The following is a 19,070-nucleotide window of genomic DNA, read 5'->3' as shown; positions in this document are numbered from 1 at the left end:
ATTTGTCTCTTATTATGCTGACATCCCTTGTCCAGTTCAGGGCATATATATTTTTATTTGGTCACACTTAACATGTTTAAATGTTTTCCTTTTTGTATACAATGCATATTATTTTATTATATCTAATGCGTATCATAACAGAAATGTAAATTGTTTTAATGTATGTGTGTAAATCTTTTATTAGAGTTTATATAGTCATTGCTAATCAGTTCTCTTCTGGTCTGACCAGAGGTGATATTCGATCTTTTAAAATGTTTTTTATATGTGCACTAGTGCTCCAATTTACAGTTATCAGTCTCTTATTATATGTTAATTTTATGGCAGTTCTTAATAATTGGATTAGCAATGGCTATATAACTTTTATCTTGTAAATGTGCAATTTTGTTTCAATTTTTGTAATGATCTCATGCTAAATACACCTTTACATTTAGGATGCTGGCAGGGTCTGTATCAAGGCACCTCATCTGATAATGTTTTAATACTATACATTTTCGGTTGCCAGTTGGGTGCCTGATATGGTTCTGGTCATCATCATGAATGTAATAGATAATAATAATATATATAATTCTGTGATATATATAGACTTTTAACTTTTTTTTTTTATTACTGTCTCATATAGTTCAGTATTGAACAGCCATTAACATGTAATATAATATGTGCCATAGTTGTATAATGTCATGTTAACATGTATATTGGATGAGACAATAAACTAAATAAACTTCATTTCATTGTAGGTCAATATTTTAAACTCTTCATAAGTGTTGTGTTTAATCAACACCTTTTGATTGACAGAAATAGTCAATATTTTAAACTCTTCATAGGTGTTGTGTTTAATCAACACCTTTTGATTGACAGAAATAGTCAATATTTTAAACTCTTCATAAGTGTTGTGTTTAATCAACACCTTTTGATTGACAGAAATAGTCAATATTTTAAACTCTTCATAAGTGTTGTGTTTAATCAACACCTTTTGATTGACAGAAATAGTCAATATTTTAAACTCTTCATAGGTGTTGTGTTTAATCAACACCTTTTGATTGACAGAAATAGTCAATATTTTAAACTCTTCATAAGTGTTGTGTTTAATCAACACCTTTTGATTGACAGAAATAGTCAATATTTTAAACTCTTCATAAGTGTTGTGCTCAATCAACACCTTTTGATTGACAGAAATAGTCAATATTTTAAACTCTTCATAAGTGTTGTGTTTTAATCAACACCTTTTGATCGACAGGAATAAGTGTTAAAATATAAATGGATTAACTGGCTAACCTGTAGCATATTAATCTAAACCTTGACTGACCTTATGGAAATAAAAAAAAAACAACAAAATTATACTCATCACTCAAAAATGATGTTGCTTAAAAAATGAAACTAACTTTCAATATCTTGTCTAAGTTTATTTGCAAAATAAATGAATTTTGACAGATTCAGTAATTCCTTCCTATTTTCGTAGACATCAGATTATCAGATTTACAGAGTAGGCCATCTACAGTAATATGGTTTTAAACATTTTCTTCGTAATTCTTTATATAACGGACATACAAGAAGAAAGTGATATTCATTTTCTAAAGAATTAAAATTACAAAATTTACATTTTATATCATTCTGATCTGTGTTGTTATATCTACCTCTTTCTACTTCAAAATTATGTTATGATAATCTAAATCTACTAAGAGCAATTTAAAATTTTTTATCTTCAATTATATTAAAGTATTTTTCAAGATTAAAGGAATGTTTAAATCTACTATAAGAGAGTAATCGTTGAGAATTGTTAATGTTAGCATATCAAGTTATTCTCTGAAGATAAAGAATTACTGTTACTATCTTGACTTATCCATATATCCGACAATCCCAGGTTTTCTAACAGCATTTTTATTTGAAATGCCCAGTTTGAATTATTATATGTACAGTAATATTATTGTTTGCATCATACAACATATGATAAACTCTTTTTTGTAGTGAGTTTCCATTCGAATTCAGTAAACGGAACCAGTAGCTTACCATATAATACTAATTATTTATCTTTTTTTTCTTATTCTATTATACTTAGTACGCATGCTTGTAAAATTAATTCTATTTCCCTCATTTTTGTTTTTCACATGTATTTCTTCCTCTCTTGAAATTATTTTTTGCTATATATGTAACAAGATTCATCAAACCACTTTGACTTATTAGATAATCGAGAATTTGTTATTATTTCAATTTATTGATATAACTTGAACATGTACAGTTTATCATTATAAGGACAAAATATACTAAAACATGCAAGAGAATGCTGCCAATTAGTTAACAGTTGATAGACTTAATTTGTCTTACAAAAACTAACAATTTAGTTGTCAACAACAAACGATGCGCAATATAAACAATTTTAATATAACATTTTTTCCACAATAGATTTATTGCTTATTTCCTATACAAAATCAGCATAATATTTGGACAAAATTAATTTAAGTCCGAAAATCACCAAACTTTGTTTGAATCAGCCAAATCATTAATCTTCTAACACTTGATTGACTTATATAATTTATTTTTTCACAATATAACAAACAAGACAAATGGGTCAATTTTTTATTCAATCTTATTTTTTACCATTGATAATTTATTGAACAAAATTTGGAAATATTTATATATTTCTATACTATGATGTAAATTATTTGATAGCGGCTTTTAGCAATGTATTTTTTTTTATGTCACAACACTGTTAATTGATAGCAAACTTTCAAACCTTGAACAACAAGGCTAATTTTAACATCAATAAAATATTTTACTTTGTAGTTATTATTATCAAATGTAATTTTATTTCAATCACTGAACTTCAAACAAAGGGATTAAAATATTTTTTAGTTTTGTAATTATTATCAAAAGTACCTTTAATCATTAAAGTCACATTTTCAATCGTTGAACAAACAAATGGATTAAAAGATAACCTTGTAAATAACTTATGTTTAAAAGTTTATGGTCATCTCTACTAACAAACATCATAAATTTTTTTTTTTTAATGTATTAACCTAATTATAATACATATGAAATTTTCATAACTATACAACCCCCTCCCTCCAAAAAAAAAACATTATAATCATATTTAATATTATAATAACAAATAGGGGGTGAAAAGTCTTCATATGCTATAAAACACCAGACTTTTCACCCCAATTTGGGGGTGAAAAGTCTTGGGAGGAAAGGTCTTGGGAGGAACAGTCTTGGGGGTGAAACGTCTGACACCCGAGCCACCGACATCCCGTGCTTCCTCTCATAATTTAATGAATTCTACATCTTTCGAACCCACATTATTGAACGGTGATGGACAAGTCAGAAGAAATACTTTCCTTTACAATTAACGTGTTGTCTGCTTTTACCAGGAATTTTCCCTTTAGTATTTAAATGTTTCCCCTCCACTAATTTGGTGGCACAAACTAATCAGACACCTGAAAGAGAGATGTGGCAGATAGGTCCCACAACAATCATGATGTGGGACGATTGGCATTGGGAAGTTAAGTACCTACACCGTTTTAGACATAACCGGATGTTTACCAGCCAATGTAGTTTTTTTGAAATTTTCGCTGCTAATTTACTTTAGTTCGTCATGTCTGATACAGCAGACAACTTTTCAGATAATGCAAGCAACAAAGAGTTGCTTGAGAAAGCAAAAAATGAATTCAATCGAGAAAAAAGACTGGCCATCAAAAACTTGCCTTCTAACACAACAGAAAAGGTGAATGAATATTTAAAAACTAGCGTGTATCATTTTTATTGGGTTATTACAGAAAATATACATCCCTCATGTGGAGGCAGTATTTTGAAAAAAAATTACGCCAACTCCCCCACACCCAGCCTGGGTCCCAGGTTACCTCAAAAATTATACCCCTTCCTCCAAAATGTTCCCACCCCTCTCCATTGGGTTCCTCCAAATACCCCCCCCCCCCTTATCCATTTATCTGTAAAATACCCCCCTCCCCTGGAATGAGAACTGCTTCCACACACTACACAAAGAAAATATGCTCCCCCCCCCACTCCTTCCGTGTAGACATCCCCTGTCGCGGTTGTCTGTAAATTACCCCCCCCCTCCCCCACCATTTCCCCATTAAAGAAATGAAGACATTAAAAACCAAAGAGCTATAAAAATAAATAGATCGGCAACTTGAAAGGCATATAGATCAAATCTTGCCAAAAAAAACGTTACCACTGAATGAGATTTTGTTTACCGGAAGTGACGCGTTCCCCACGCACCATTTTGTATGCAAAAGCAATTATTCATCGGTAAATTAATTATCACCGTATGACCACGCTTCTTTTGATGGTAAGAAACGCGTACTTCTTGTCTTAAGACTATTTCACATTAAACTAATGTTGTTTTAGAAGCTAACATGTATTTTGTATGTAGTTTTAAAGGTACAAATTGTAACTCCATGCTCGCCGATGTTTGTTTTTACTAAGATAACGCCGATTCACGCTTTGACACGAGGTCATGCGAGATTACAGCCAGTTGCCATTCTGTGTATTTTAAACTTCTTTGTAAAAACCCAAAGTCATAAAATTCTGGTCTGACTACTTGCTCTAAAGAACCTTCAAATGGGTTGAATATAACTTTATATAAGAAAATATATCATTTTAAATAAGAGACTTAAATCTTCGGAAATATGATGTGAACAGGTACAAGGAGAAAAATGTCAGCCAGGCAATTTTATGCTTTAAATTTAATGTCAGCATAAATTCATTATCAGAGATGTAATTATTACAAATACATTGTACATGTACCAGAAAATGTTCTCAACAGATTTCACCAGTCAGCATGCCCACGCAAAAAACACAATGTTATGCAAATTTTTCAATGTCCTTACTTGCAGGTATGCATCTTTTTTGTGGCCAGCAAATAAATGAATTCGGCTCAAAAATTGGTGGTTGGTGACCTAAAACCAGGGAAATGCTTGCTTTTCAACTGAAAATCAATAAGAGCCCCGCAGCAAATATCTGTGCGATCTAGACTACTTGTATTATATCACATTTCCAAAATGGCACAGCAGATGAATCTGAGACACTTCCTTTTGGGTTGAAATAAACGTAAGTTGCAGAAGATCAGGGATCACTTTTGGCAGATACCTTTGTGAGATTAATTCCCATTTGCCTTGAATCAATGAGATTTTGACAAAATGAATAGGATTTTTTCTTTTTATAATGAGATTTTACATCGGCGGACAGCCTTTATTACACTGAAAAGCAAACATCTGTTTATTTATAAGAACATTTTATCTTTATAAATAAACAAAACAGTTCCTTTCAGAGACACTTTTAACATAACTCAAAATTCTGTGCCTGAATAGGTTGAATCAAGTTGTAGCCGAGTGCTAGGTCCACATGCATTTTTACTTTCAGTAAGGAGGAAGTTCAGTTATATTTTAATCTTTCTGGATCTGATACACTTCCATTAGGCCAGGACAGAACAGCTTTGAAGTCAGACTCATAATGACCCTACCCACCCTCAATTACAAACATTTCGTATGGAATTTTGGGCGTTCAGCATTTTTTTTTTATCAAGGGTCTTCACCAGGGGTTTCTCCACCTTGTTGTTATTCTGATCATTCTCATTGCTACTCGTTTGCGAGAATGGAAGCAAAGTTTGGCCTTCCAAACGCTTCAATTCCTTCTTCTGTGGCATTTTGACACCGCGAAAACAGGTGATTTTTGCCTGGTAATCATTATCACCAGACGCTTTAAGGAGATAAAAGCGAAGTTCAAGCACCCAATAAACGTCATACGATCAGCGTCTTACGGCAAGTCTGCATTGCAGCACTTTCGCAAAGTCTCACTTTCCGCAAAAGATCCACGGCCGCGTGGATGCGATTTTTAATCACTTTTGAGCAAAATTTATGCAATTTTCACCGAGAGTATCGTGAAATTGTGGCCAAAAGTGATCTCTGGAAGATGGTATGTGGGAACAACAGTATATTGATTATTTTGTGTCTGTGTAAACTATGCACCGTTGCTAAGCCTAATGCATATCAATCGCCGGGGGGTTTACCGAGACACTTGTGATCCGCTTCGATTCTGTGGAAACGTTGCTGTCAGTGTCAGCTGACTTGTCATATGACCAGTTATTTTTGTAAAAAAACCAAACTGGGTGTTTTAATAACACATCAGTGCCCAATTGGACCTGTTCATGTCATGTATGCTTTGTTTCTTTGCTTCATGGCTATCAGTTCCCACATTTTTAGCTCGACTTTTCAAAGAAAAAGTAGAGCTATTGCATTTGCCCCAGTGTCGACGTCGGTGTCGCCGTTGGTTGAAGTTTCTGATAAAGTGAAATATCTCTGTTACTATCAAAGCTATTGACTTGAAACTTAAAATAGTTATTAACTATCAAAGTCTACACGAGGAGAAACAATCCCCATAACTCTGGTTTGAATTTTGACAGAATTATGCCCCTTTTTTAACTAAGAATTTTTGGTTAAAGTTTTTGATAAAGTCAAATACCTCTGTTACTATCAAAGCTATTGACTTGAAACTTAAAATACTTATTTACCATCAAAGTCTTCACCAGGAAAAACAATCCCCATAACTCTGATTTGAATTTTGACAGAGTTATGCCCCTTTGTAACTTAGAATTTTTGGTTAAAGTTCCTGATAATGTCGAATATCTCTGTTACTATTAAAGCTTTTGACTTGAAATTCGAAATGGTTATTTACTATCAAAGTCTACACCAGGAGACACAATTCCCATAACCCTGATTTGAATTTTGACAGAATTATGCCCCTTTTTAACTTAGAATTTTGGTTAAAGTTTTTGATAAAATCAAATATCTCTGTTACTATCAAAGCTTTTGACTTGAAACTTAAAACACTTATTTACCATCAAAGTCTACACCAGGAGAAACAATTCCCATAGCTATGATTTGAATTTTGACAGAATTATGCCTCTTTTTAACTTAGGATGTTTTGTTAAAATATCAGTCAAATATCTCTGTTACTATTAGAGCTTTTGTTTTGAAACTCAAAATAGTTATTTACTATCAAAGTCTGCACCAGGAGACACAGTTTCCATAATTCTGATTTGAATTTTGACAGGGTTAGGTCCCTTTTTAACTTGGATTTTTTTTTACTGGCAAAGCTCTAATTCAGAGTCAAGCACTGAGAAAAGTCGAGCGTGCTGTCTTACGGACAGCTCTTGTTAAGCCTGTACCCACTTCTTCCAAAACTAGTGGGTATAGGTACCCACTGTTTAGAAATCCAGTGGGCATGCTGATCTGTGATTTCCTAACACTACAGTAAGAGACATATGCAGAATTAGTTTGAACATGAGGGACAGTATAAGTCAAAAGTTATCACGCAGTCCCAAAACGTCCTATTATTTGGACTAGCTTGTGGGCTGAACACCACTAAATCCGGCTGTTCTATATTTCATATAAAATCCACTTATTTTATAATGGTTTTCAGCTTGACTTTTCGAAGAAAAAGTAGAGCTATTGCACTTGCCCCAGCCTTGGCATTGCCGTTGGTTAAAGTTTTTGAAAAAGTCAAATATCTCTGTTACTATCAAAGCTATTGACTTGAAACTTAAAATAATTATTACTATCAAAGTCTACACCAGGAAAAACAATCCCCATAACTCTGAGTTTGAATTTTGACAGAGTTATACCCTTTTATAACTTAGAATTTTTTGCTTAAAGGTTTTGATAAAGTCAAATATCTCTGTTACTATCAAAGCTTTTGACTTGAAACTTAAAATAGCTATTTATTATCAAAGTCTACACCTGGAGAAACAATCCCCATAACTCTGATTGAATTTTGACAGAGTTATGCCCCTTTTTAACTTAGAATTTTTTGACTTACATTTGATTTCATAGTGATCAACCTGTAGTGATTTTAGTCCAAATAATTAAACATGAAAAAGGTTGTCAGTTGACATTCAACATTCAATATTCTGACATTTTACATTTTTACTATCAAAGCTTTTTTCGACATTTAAATGAATACTGTCAAAGAAGTGTAGCATACATTCAATTTTACACACATTATAAAGTTAGTATTTTGATTTATTTTCACCATTATAATTATTACATATTTTGTTTTATCCGTACCCTTCTAAGTGTTAAATGTGTCTTTAGAAAATGGAAGTTTATTAGCATTTGTCTTCTGTCTGTATGGGATGGAAGAGGATCAGATTCGGATATTAAAGGGATGTTTATGGAACACCCTTGGTTTTTATCGTGCCGCTATTTAAAGTTTCACCATGATGTCGTATTGATGATATATAGATAATTTGTCTTTATGTTAATATTTTTAATGCATCAATTGAAGGAAATTGTTAAATGAAAACATAATTCTATTTCAACAAGTTTTTCTGTGTAACAGACATATTTTAATAACAAACTTCACAGAATTTCATGTGTTTCATTGTTGTTAACAAAATACTATTAACATAACACAGAATTGCTGGTCCGATTTTAAAATGATTGTGTATGTCACAGTACGGACTTCGTCAGGTTAGAGGAGAAAATGTGTCAGGCCCTGTAAGTGAGGGGTGCATGGTTCAAGCCCTGGACTGACTGCACATTTTTCTCACCCACTGTGACATTTGGCGGCCAACATGGGACAGTGGCATGCTTGCTTGCCAATGCTTGGTTTGCAATATTATGTACCTCCAGAATTGGAGGACGAATTTCCAATTTTTTGGGGTGTATGTCACGTCAGGGGAGAAAATGTGTCAGGCAGCTGGTTAGCTCGGTCTGTAGAGCATTCGCCTGCAAGCGAGGGTCTTTGGTTCGAGCCCCGGACTGACTGCACATTTTTCTCACCCTGTGACATGTAACATTCAAAGCGCTGTATAGTATGCATCAATACTTACTATATAAATGATGTAATTTTGTTCTTTAGCCTGAGTGAATCTGAAAATGCAGTGGTTGATGGATTTTTTAACATGCCAAAACACATAAATGACATTTGCTAGTTAAAACTTAGTATATAGTATATGTTTTTAACCAGGTTTTTCATAGAAGACCAGTTATTAGATTGGGGTATGTCTTTACCGCACAATAACTTTAGTTTGGAACAAGCTATAGACACCAAACCTAGCCTGTAGATAAATGGTAAGGAGACGAAGGTTGGGATTGCTTTTGGGATCATTTAGGTCAAGGCCAAGGTCGCTGTTGCTAAAAATAGAAAAATTGGTTTCCGCACAATAACTTTAGTTTGCATTGATGTATTGAAATTAAACTTGGCCTAGAGGTAGCTTATAGAAAAACCAAGGTTGGGATTATATATGGGGTCATTGGGGTCAAGTTTAAGGTCAGGATAACTTATTTAATCTTCACACTTAGAAAATTTCATGGTGCGCACAGTTCAAATTGTACTGAGGTCCAAAACATTTTTTTTTTCTTTTTTTTTTTGTGATAAAAAGGTTATTTAATGCCATTTGGTCAAGGTCAAGGTCACAGTTACTTAAAATAATTTTTTTTCACAATGTGACCATCAAAAAGGTGGTGAATCGTTTCCGCATTATAATTTTAGTTTGGACTAACTTACTGCCACCAAACTTTGTGTACAGCAAGCTTATCTGAAAAATTAGCTTTAAATATATTTGGGGTCACTGTTACTAAAAATAGAAAAATGGCTCCCACTCAATATCTTTAGTTTGGGTACACTTATTGTCAGTATACTTGGTGTTTAGATAACTTTATCAAACACAAAAGGTTGGGAATGTATTTGAGGTCACCTGGATCAGGGTCAAGGTCAGTGTAGCTAAAAATAGAAAAATAGGGTCATATTTGAAATAGAAAATAGATTTTTGTGCTGTGGAATGGAAGGGTGTCAGTTCAAATCTCACTGAGATCCAAAGATTTTTTTTTTCTTTTTTCGTTTATTTTTTAGTGACAAAAAGGTAATTTTAATGTCATTGGGTAACTAAAAATAGAAAAATATGGTCATAGTTATAACATTTTTAGCTCGACTATTCATAGAATAGTAGAGCTATTGGACTCGCCCATGTGTCGGCGTCCGCGTCGGCATCCGCGTCCCGATTTGGTTAAGTTTTTGTATGTAAGCTGGTATCTCAGCAACCACTTGTGGGAATGGATTGAAACTTCACACACTTATTCACTGTGATAAACTGACTTACATTGCACAGGTTCCATAACTCTGTTTTGCTTTTTTACAAAATTATGCCCCTTTTTTTACTTAAAAATTTTTGGTTAAGGTTTTGTATGTAAGCTGGTATCTCAGTAACCACTTATGGGAATGGATTGAAACTTCACACACTTATTCACTGTGATAAACTGACTTACATTGCACAGGTTCCATAACTCTATTTTTTCTTTTTTACAAAATTATGCCCCTTTTTCGACTTAGAATTTTTTGGTTAAGGTTTTGTATGTAAGCTGGTATCTCAGTACTCACTAATTGGAATGGATTGAAACTTCACACACTTGTTCACTGTCATAATCTGACATACACAAAGCAGGTTCAATAACTCTATTTTGTTTTTTTTACAAAATTATGCCCCTTTTTCGACTTAGAATTTTTTGGTAAAGGTTTTGTTTGTAAGCTGGTATCTCAGTATCCACTAATGGGAAAGGATTGAAACTTCACACACTTGTTCACTGTCATGATATGACATGCAGTGCAAAGGGTAAATAACTCAACTTTGCATTTTACAAAATTATGCCCCTTTTTAAACTTAGGAGTTTTGGGTTAAATTCTTATATGTAAGCTGGTATCTCAGTACCCACTAATGGGAATGGATTGAAACTTCACACACTTGTCCACTGTCATGAGCTGATAAGCACTATGCAGGTTCCACAACCCTATTTTGCTTTTTTTAAATTATGCCCCTTTTTCGACTTTCGTATTCATTCAGTCGACAAGGCTGTTGAATAGTCGAGCGTTGCTGTCCTCCGACAGCTCTTGTTTTTTTTCAGTTTGATCATCAAAAAGCTTGTTTTGAGTTTATAACTTTAAATATAAGAACTGGCTTTGGATTGTATTTTTGGTCACTGTTACTAAAAATAGAAAAATGGTTTCTGCTAAGAATCTGTTAGCCTGATGCCATTGAAAACCTGGTTTTCGTGGAATTTCCTCGTTCCTTGTTACCTTCATGCAATGTCATATTTATATCTTTTAATGCCAATATAGGGTTTTTGATGTATTTTGAAGAAATAAAATGAAATTATGTTTGCAGGTTCGTTATTTTGCTCACAGTCATCAAGATTATGGGGGATGATACCATGATGATAGCAGGTTACCAGGCATTTTGGAGCAGTAGTGTCGGGTGATTGTAGCCACATACATCCAACCCTGTACCACTTACTTCCACTCTCATATGTACATGTTTTATGTTGGTCTCTTTCAGCAGTGTACTGTTTCTGTCCTGTTTTCTATGTAATTTGTGTGTGTCTCATCCTTTTGTGTCTGTCATTTGTGCAATGTTTAAGCCCTTGTTTTCTTGCCAGAAAAACAGATTTTTTGCTACATGTTTTAGATAAATTTAAATTCATGTTGAAACTTTGCACTCTGAAAATCTGTAAAGAATTTGATGGCTCAAAATACAGAATTGATGTTTTGAAAGAAGACTATTACACAAATGTTCTAATAGAAAATAAAGTAAAGAAGTTTTGTTTTTCTGGTAACTTGTCCTAAAAATGGTGTCTATGCAAGTGGGCATTTTCTATTAGTCTTTCTCTCTTCTCCAAGTTTTAATATTTTTTGTTTCCACTCTGTCGTATGAAAACAGGTAATACTGTTTTCTAAAGTTTCTTTTTCCTGACCTTTTCTGTAGTTTTTATGCATTTTTGTTCTCTGCTTCCATGGCCAGTTTTGTATCTATCTCTTTAATTCTAGCACTCACATTTAACAGATTTACTTTTGGGAGTGCATTCTACCACTGTCAGTGTTCTTACTTATGTTTGTCTGTCATTAGTATGGCCAGGGCTTCAAACTGTACCTCATAGCTATCTTCTTTGTGGCTGACCAGACTGTGCCAGACTTTCTACATTCTTGTCTGCCTATTTTGGAATTTGGATTTATTGGTCTATAACCAGTCTTTCTTCTGTCAGAACCCTTGCATGACACTTCACAACATCCCATTTCTGCCCTTTGTATTACTTTTTTTTTTCTAAAATAAGAAACTGGTTTTTTTTTTGATGATATTTGTATGTTATTTGTTGCAGGACATCCGGGCATTTATGGGGTTTAATGGAGAGTTTCCAGTAGAGTCTGTCCAAATGGTAAAGAATTTCAATCAAGGTAATTCTAAGTTCATTCTGTCAGCATTTCAGAAGGTCTGCTTCAGTTATAAGGGACAAAGTTGTGTTAGTCAAAGCAAATTTAGTCATAAAAATTAAGCATTTTCCAGGATCATACGTATGTTAATTTTCATGTTCAGTCATATGTTTTAAGACTGAACTCTCATTACATTTTTAATAGTCTTATACCGGATGACATCTTTATGAAATGAAACAGAATTTTAGATTAAATGAGTAGAAATTGTAAAGAAATACACAATTTTAAAAGCAGACAATTTTCAATATCTACTGTTCAAAGTAACAGCAAAGAAAAAAATTATTTCTAAAATGACAGTGCAATTCATCAGGACTGTGTTTTCAGCAGAAAAGTTTATTTTGTATGTCTTGTTCTTCTTCTCAGCAATAGTTACCTTAAAAGATCCGTCCCTGGTAGATGATGCCATCTCCAAGTTGGACAACACAAAGCTGCACACCCTGACAGTATCTGTATCCGTGTATAGAAGTGAGAAGATTCTATGTATTGCTCAGTTACCACTATCTATGACAGAATACAAGTTCCGAGAACTTGTCCTTGAACATGGAAACATTGATATGTGCTTTCTTATGAGATCAGAAGAAACAGGTTTGTTCCATATTGTCCTTTATTTACAAAGTGCTTAAGGAGAGCTGTTTATATTGCCGTACAGTGTAGTATATACTATCTATAAATTTTTTGAGGCAAGGCTATATTTGCATATGTGTCAACATTTCCTTGTTGAATGAAAGAACATAAAAAAATGAGTCAAAATGACAGCATACTTAATACCTTAGTATACAGGTCTCCTTTGAACCAGCTTGTAGGGCATATGTGTTTTACGAATAGCTCTTGTGTAATTTTGTTGATTAGTTATGGTTGCATAAATTTTTTTACACAATTTTGGTCATTTCCTGTCTATTGTCAAAAAACAAAACAACTTATATCACAAAATGCCTGTATGATATTGTTGGATATTGCACATCAGGGTACCTGTCTGTTTAAACGAAGTGGTATGGGGAGATAATTTTATGTGTTTTAACTAAAAGCAATCTCTAGCTTATTGGAACTTTCAATCCTCAAACTATGAAACTGAGCAGGGAACTGAAAAGTAGCTGGTAAATAGAAGGGTCAGTACATGTCTTGAATTGAAGAAAAAATGTCTTTCAGGGGAGAGTAAAGGTTATGGTTTTGTTGAATACAATGAACCTATAGAGAAAGTTGGACAAATCAAATGTGCCTTAGACTGGTCTGTTGTTGATGGTCATACAGTCCATTGTGATGCTATAGTAGACAGTTCACAGTCTGGTATAACCTTCCAGGTAGGTGATAGTCTAGGTCATAATTGATGGTACCTAATTTACATTTAGCTAGGTTAGAACATTTGGTATATTTTCACCCAGCTCATCCATCCATATTTTTGTTGTGCATATCTCTAGTTGTATTTGACCAAGAGTCATTCAAATATCACAGGATTGTCATTCAGCATATGAAGTTGTGCACTTGGTTTTAAACTTGGGATTTTACACAGTCAGACCTGAGTTGTGGCCCTTGACTTAGAAATATGTCCATCCATCTGAGTTTGTGTCATGCATTTCTTAGAAAGTGTTTGACCAATAGTCATCAGACTTAACAGAATTGTCATTCAGCACGTAAGGTTGTGCACCTGGTATTTTAATTAGGATTTCACATAGCAAGACCCGAGTTACTGCCCCTTGACTTAGTCAAAAGTATACTGTATTTATAAAAAGGACCTAAAAGTTTGTGTTGCATATATCTTAGTATTTGACCTAGTATTATGAAACAATATAGGAATAATATTCAGTATTTGAAGTTTTGCAGCATGGGTTTTGTTTAAGATTTCACTCAGCCAGACCATAGTTATGGCCTTTGACTTTGTGAAAAATACACATAAAGTGCCTAAAAGTTTGTGTTGCATATATCTTAAAAATATTTCACCTAGAGTCATGAAACCATGTACAGTGACAGGAACTATAGGCATTAGTATCCTTTGGACACACACCTAGTTTTTAATGAAATGTAGATAAAAAATTTGCATAAAGAGATATAATAGCCTGTGTGGCATTAATCTTATTAAAACATATTTGATCGAGGGTCATGGAACATAATAGGAATATTTTTCAGCATGTGAAGTTGAACCTGGGGTTATGTTTGGGTTTTCTATCAATCAGACCAAAGATTTAGTCAAGAACATATACATAAAGGGCATAGAAGTTTGTTTCCCGTGTATCTGAAAAAGTATTTGACTCAGAAGCATTAAACCTGAGAGGATTGTTATAGAGCATGTGAATTTGAGTGCACCTGGTGTTCTGTTTAAGATTTTACCCAGTCAGATCAGAGTTATGGTCCTTGACTTAGTGGATAATACACATAAAGAGCTTGTGTTGCATATATCTTAAAAATATTGTACCTAGAGTCATGAAACCATGTACAGTGACAAGAAGTATGTTCACTAGTGTCCCGAAGACATGCATCTAGTTTTTATAAAATCTAGGTCATATTGGATACTAGTTCTTCCTGGGCAGAAATTAGGTCAGCTGTCTTGTTGTTACTAATCACATATACATGTATGTGTAATGTATTTTCACATTTTCAAAGGCAGTAAAATATGAGTAAGTAAACTAAATGGTATCAAACTTTTAAATGCAAACAATTATACATGTGTTCTTAGCTGTTAAGCATTTTTCAGGACTTACATTCCAAATGCCTGATAATTGACAACTTGCCAAAGGACTACAACGATTCTATTGCATTGAGACAAGTGTTCAGTGAATTTGTCAAGCCAGTTTATTGCCAGGTAAAATCATGTCTCTTTTTGTATGCCTTTGAAACAGGGCGTAATATGGGATCGCCTGTAGCGGGTGGAAGAGCAACGTGTTTAGTCCACAAAAGTTATCTGCTCTCTTACCACGGAAGTTCTTATATATCATTTACCAAACTTGGTCAAAATGTTTATTGTCAAAAACTCATCAATTTTAATTACATACCTAAGTTAAAAAATTAATTCAAAATGCTTGCTTGAGTTAGAAAATTTGTTAAATTTTTGCATGCAAGTTATCATCGCAGTAATACCATTTAGATTTGTAATCAGTTGTAATGAAATAACACAGTTACTTATTTTTATGCCCCTGGCATCTACTGATGTGGGAGGCATATAGTGATTGTGATTGTCCTGTCCGTCTGTTAACCGAGGTTAACCGAATGGGACTGTTTCGTCTAGCATCAATACCCCTAACTAGAATGACTTGATACTAATGCAGATGTAACCTGTGACAATTCCTCATCTTCAGACATCACCTGACCTCAGTTTGACATTGACCTTGAACTTGACCTTGTTTTGGACTTAGGTTGCTTTGTATCGACAAGGATGCCACTGGGGGCATCAAGCGTTTATTGAACGCAGCTCCTTGTTTGCCAAGATATGGCACTTGTTTTATTTTAAAATTGTCGAATAGTTGAGTGTTCTGTCTTATGGTCAACTCTTGTTTAAATTAAAATTCTTTTTGCGATAAAATCCTGTGTTTTGATAGATTTATGGCTTGAAAAGGCAGTGCTTGCTACATGTAAATGACCTGTTTGTCAAACATGGGAAAGTGTTTAATTATAGTGAAATTGTTTTTTAGCTCACCTGTCACAAAGTGACAAGGTGAGCTTTTGTGATCGCGCGGTGTCCGTCGTCCGTCCGTCCGTAAACTTTTGCTTGTGACCACTCTAGAGGTCACATTTTTCATGGGATCTTTATGAAAGTTGGTCAGAATGTTCACCTTGATGATATCTAGGTCAAGATCAAAACTGGGTCACGTGCCATCAAAAACTAGGTCAGTAGGTCTTAAAATAGAAAAACCTTGTGACCTCTCTAGAGGCCATATATTTCACAAGATCTTCATGAAAATTGGTCAGAACGTTCACCTTGATGATTTCTAGGTCAAGTTTGAAACTGGGTCACGTGCCATCAAAAACTAGGTCAGTAGGTCAAATAATAGAAAAACCTTGTGACCTCTCTAAAGGTCATATTTTTCATGGGATCTGTATGAAAGTTGGTCTGAATGTTTATCTTGATGATATCTAGGTCGAGTTCGAAACTGGGTCACGTGCAGTCAAAAACTAGATCAGTAGGTCTAAAAATAGAAAAACCTTGTGACCTCTCTAGAGGCCATATTTTTCATGGGATCTGTGTGAAAATTGGTCAGAATGTTCACCTTGATGATATCTAGGTCAAGTTCGAAATTGGGTCACGTGCCTTCAAAAACTAGGTCAGTAGGTCAAATAATATAAAAAGCTTGTGACCTCTCTGGAGGCCATATTTTTCATGGGATCTGTATGAAAATTGGTCTGAATGTTCATCTTGACGATATCTAGGTCAAGTTCGAAACAGGGTCATGTGCGGTCAAAAACTAGGTCAGTAGGTCTAAAAATAGAAAAACCTTGTGACCTCTCTAGAGGCCATACTTGTGAATGGATCTCCTTAAAAATTGGTCAGAATGTTCACCTTGATGATATCTAGGTCAGGTTTGCAAATGGGTCACGTGCCATAAAAAACTAGGTCAGTAGGTCAAATAATAAAAAAAACTTGTGACCTCTCTAGAAGCCATACTTTTCATGGGATCTGTATGGAAGTTGGTCTGAATGTTCATCTTGATGATGTCTAGGTCAAATTTGAAACTGGGTCAACTGCGGTCAAAAACTAGGTCAGTAGGTCTAAAATTATTAAAATCTTTTGACCTCTCTAGAGGCCATATTTTTCAATGGATCTTCATGAAAATTTATCTGAATGTTCACCTTGATGATATCTATGTCAGTTTCAAAACTGGGTCACATGTGGTCAAAAACTAGGTCAGTAGGTATAAAAATAGAAAAACCTTGTGACCTCTCTAGAGGCCATATTTTTCAAGAGATCTTCATGAAAATTAGTGAGAATGTTCACCTTGATGATATCTGGATAAAATTCAAAACAGGGTCACGTGCCTTCGAAAACTAGGTCAGATAATAGAAAAACCTTGTGACCTCTCTAGAGACCATATTTTTCAATGGATCTTCATGAAAATTAGTCAGAATTTTTATCTTGATAATATCTAGGTCAAGTTCAAAACTGGTTCACATGAGCTCAAAAACTAGGTCACTATGTCAAATAATAGAAAAAATGACGTCATACTCGAAACTGGGTCATGTGGGAAGAAGTGAGCGATTCAGGACCATCATGGTCCTCTTGTTGAAATTTCTAGATAGTAACGAAGGAAGGGGAGTCACTTGGCTTTGGTATCCTGGAATATGACGATGCAGAAGATGCTGAGGGATCTTTCAATGAATTCAACAAACACGAATTAAATGGAGTGCCAATGAATATCTCATATTGTATACCCGGAAAATCAGCAATACATATGTTCAACAGAATTATGTTCAAATATGTAAGTGTTACACTGTGAACTTTATATATAAAGATCATGGCTATAACCAATTTCCAGTAGTATGGGACAATCTCAGTTATCCCAGTTTTAGCCGTTTTTTGTTCTACCTATGTAAAATAAAATGGTCATACTGAACATGGTTATATACATATATATCTGATATAATGAACACATTTCCATATTCCTATTTTAAAAACTACACTGGAATGATAGTTTTTGCAGTGAACCCTGTGATCATAATTTTCAAGTTAGCATTGTGTTTCTGTTGTATGCGACTGATTTTCCATAATTGCTACAAACAAGTGATCAAGGAACTTGATTTGAAAATGACAATAATTGCAGTACTGTATCACATCATCACCTGCAACACACGCACATAAACACCAGCAAATCCTCACACACATACAAGAAAAATATATGTAATAATAGTTAAAAAGAATTTAAAACTATGATTTGGTTTTATCTCATAGTATCCGTGACCTCTACCTGCTTGTATTTAGTGGATTCTTTAAAAGTCTTCTTGGAAGAAGACATTGGCCCTGTTTAAAAATAATTTCACACATATTTTCCTTGCATGACTCTGCTGTTCAAGCAAGCTGTTAATCTCCCGTGAGCACTTCAGGGCCATCATTACACACTTGTTTAAACTTTATAATGTTATTCTATAAAGCATTTTCAGGGGACAAGTGTCTGGAGAGTAATTTAAAATTAAATCCAGGTTAAGATTTAGCTGCTGTAAGTGCATTGTATGTGTGTTTTCTCGGTGTTATATAAAGCTTACTATGTTGATATATTTTACCTAATTTCAGGGAGACAAAGTACATGTAAATAGAGCCAGTCTTCTACCTGATCCAGTCTATCCTAATCCGGCCTTCCTTAAACATGTCTTCTTCAAGACTCATGTTGCTAAACATCCTAGGTGTAAGTAAACTTTATCTATGTACACATGTTGCTAAACATCCTAGGTGTAAGTAAACTTTATCTATGTACACTTGTGAGTATTAAATAAAATACTAAAATACTATCATTATTATGTCTAGCAGAGTTTTAAGAATTCCGTCTGTTATTTTTATTTACATCTATTTATAATGAATATCTTTGAATAATTCTGTTTCAGTATTGGTACAGTTCACAGATAACTTGTTGCATTTACAAGAAGGTTATGTGAAACAGCTTGAAGACAGAACTAATGCTAAACCAGGTACAGTGTATTTTCATTCAGACTTCAGACCAAGGTTCGAGAATTTCAAATTAAAGTCTGGAGACCAGTTAGAGAATGCAGTTTTGTCATTGGTTGATTTCAGATGCTGGAGGTAGAGACTGGTCTCCAGATTCGGGCTTTATAACCCTGAACGAAGGACTTTCACATGTGTTGCTTAGAGTCAGAGCTTGTACTTT

General features: G+C 34.1%; 1 protein-coding gene across 5 annotated transcripts in view; it reads left to right on the top strand.

Moving 5' to 3' along the window:
- Window positions 1-3,514: 3,514 nt before the first annotated feature.
- LOC123525711 (ribonucleoprotein PTB-binding 1-like) overlaps window positions 3,515-19,070 on the top strand; it is a 42,769-nt gene continuing 27,213 nt past the window's right edge. For 2 of the 5 annotated variants that reach the window (XM_053538816.1, XM_053538815.1), the window contains exons 1-8: window positions 3,515-3,715; window positions 12,159-12,234; window positions 12,634-12,855; window positions 13,417-13,568; window positions 14,957-15,064; window positions 17,490-17,672; window positions 18,482-18,593; window positions 18,790-18,873. In XM_053538816.1, coding sequence (XP_053394791.1) covers window positions 3,587-3,715; window positions 12,159-12,234; window positions 12,634-12,855; window positions 13,417-13,568; window positions 14,957-15,064; window positions 17,490-17,672; window positions 18,482-18,593; window positions 18,790-18,873 — 1,066 coding nt within the window. In that variant the 5' untranslated portion in view covers window positions 3,515-3,586. Of the gene's footprint in view, window positions 3,716-4,847; window positions 5,062-11,170; window positions 11,261-12,158; window positions 12,235-12,633; window positions 12,856-13,416; window positions 13,569-14,956; window positions 15,065-17,489; window positions 17,673-18,481; window positions 18,594-18,789; window positions 18,874-19,070 lie in introns of all 5 variants that reach the window. The other 3 variants (XM_053538818.1, XM_053538817.1, XM_053538819.1) reach the window with 3 other exon arrangements.

This window comes from Mercenaria mercenaria, chromosome 3, assembly GCF_021730395.1.
Source record: "Mercenaria mercenaria strain notata chromosome 3, MADL_Memer_1, whole genome shotgun sequence".
Lineage (NCBI taxonomy): Eukaryota > Metazoa > Mollusca > Bivalvia > Venerida > Veneridae > Mercenaria > Mercenaria mercenaria.
The sequence above is the reverse complement of the archived record's forward strand: the minus strand, read 5'-3'. Positions and strand labels throughout refer to the sequence as shown.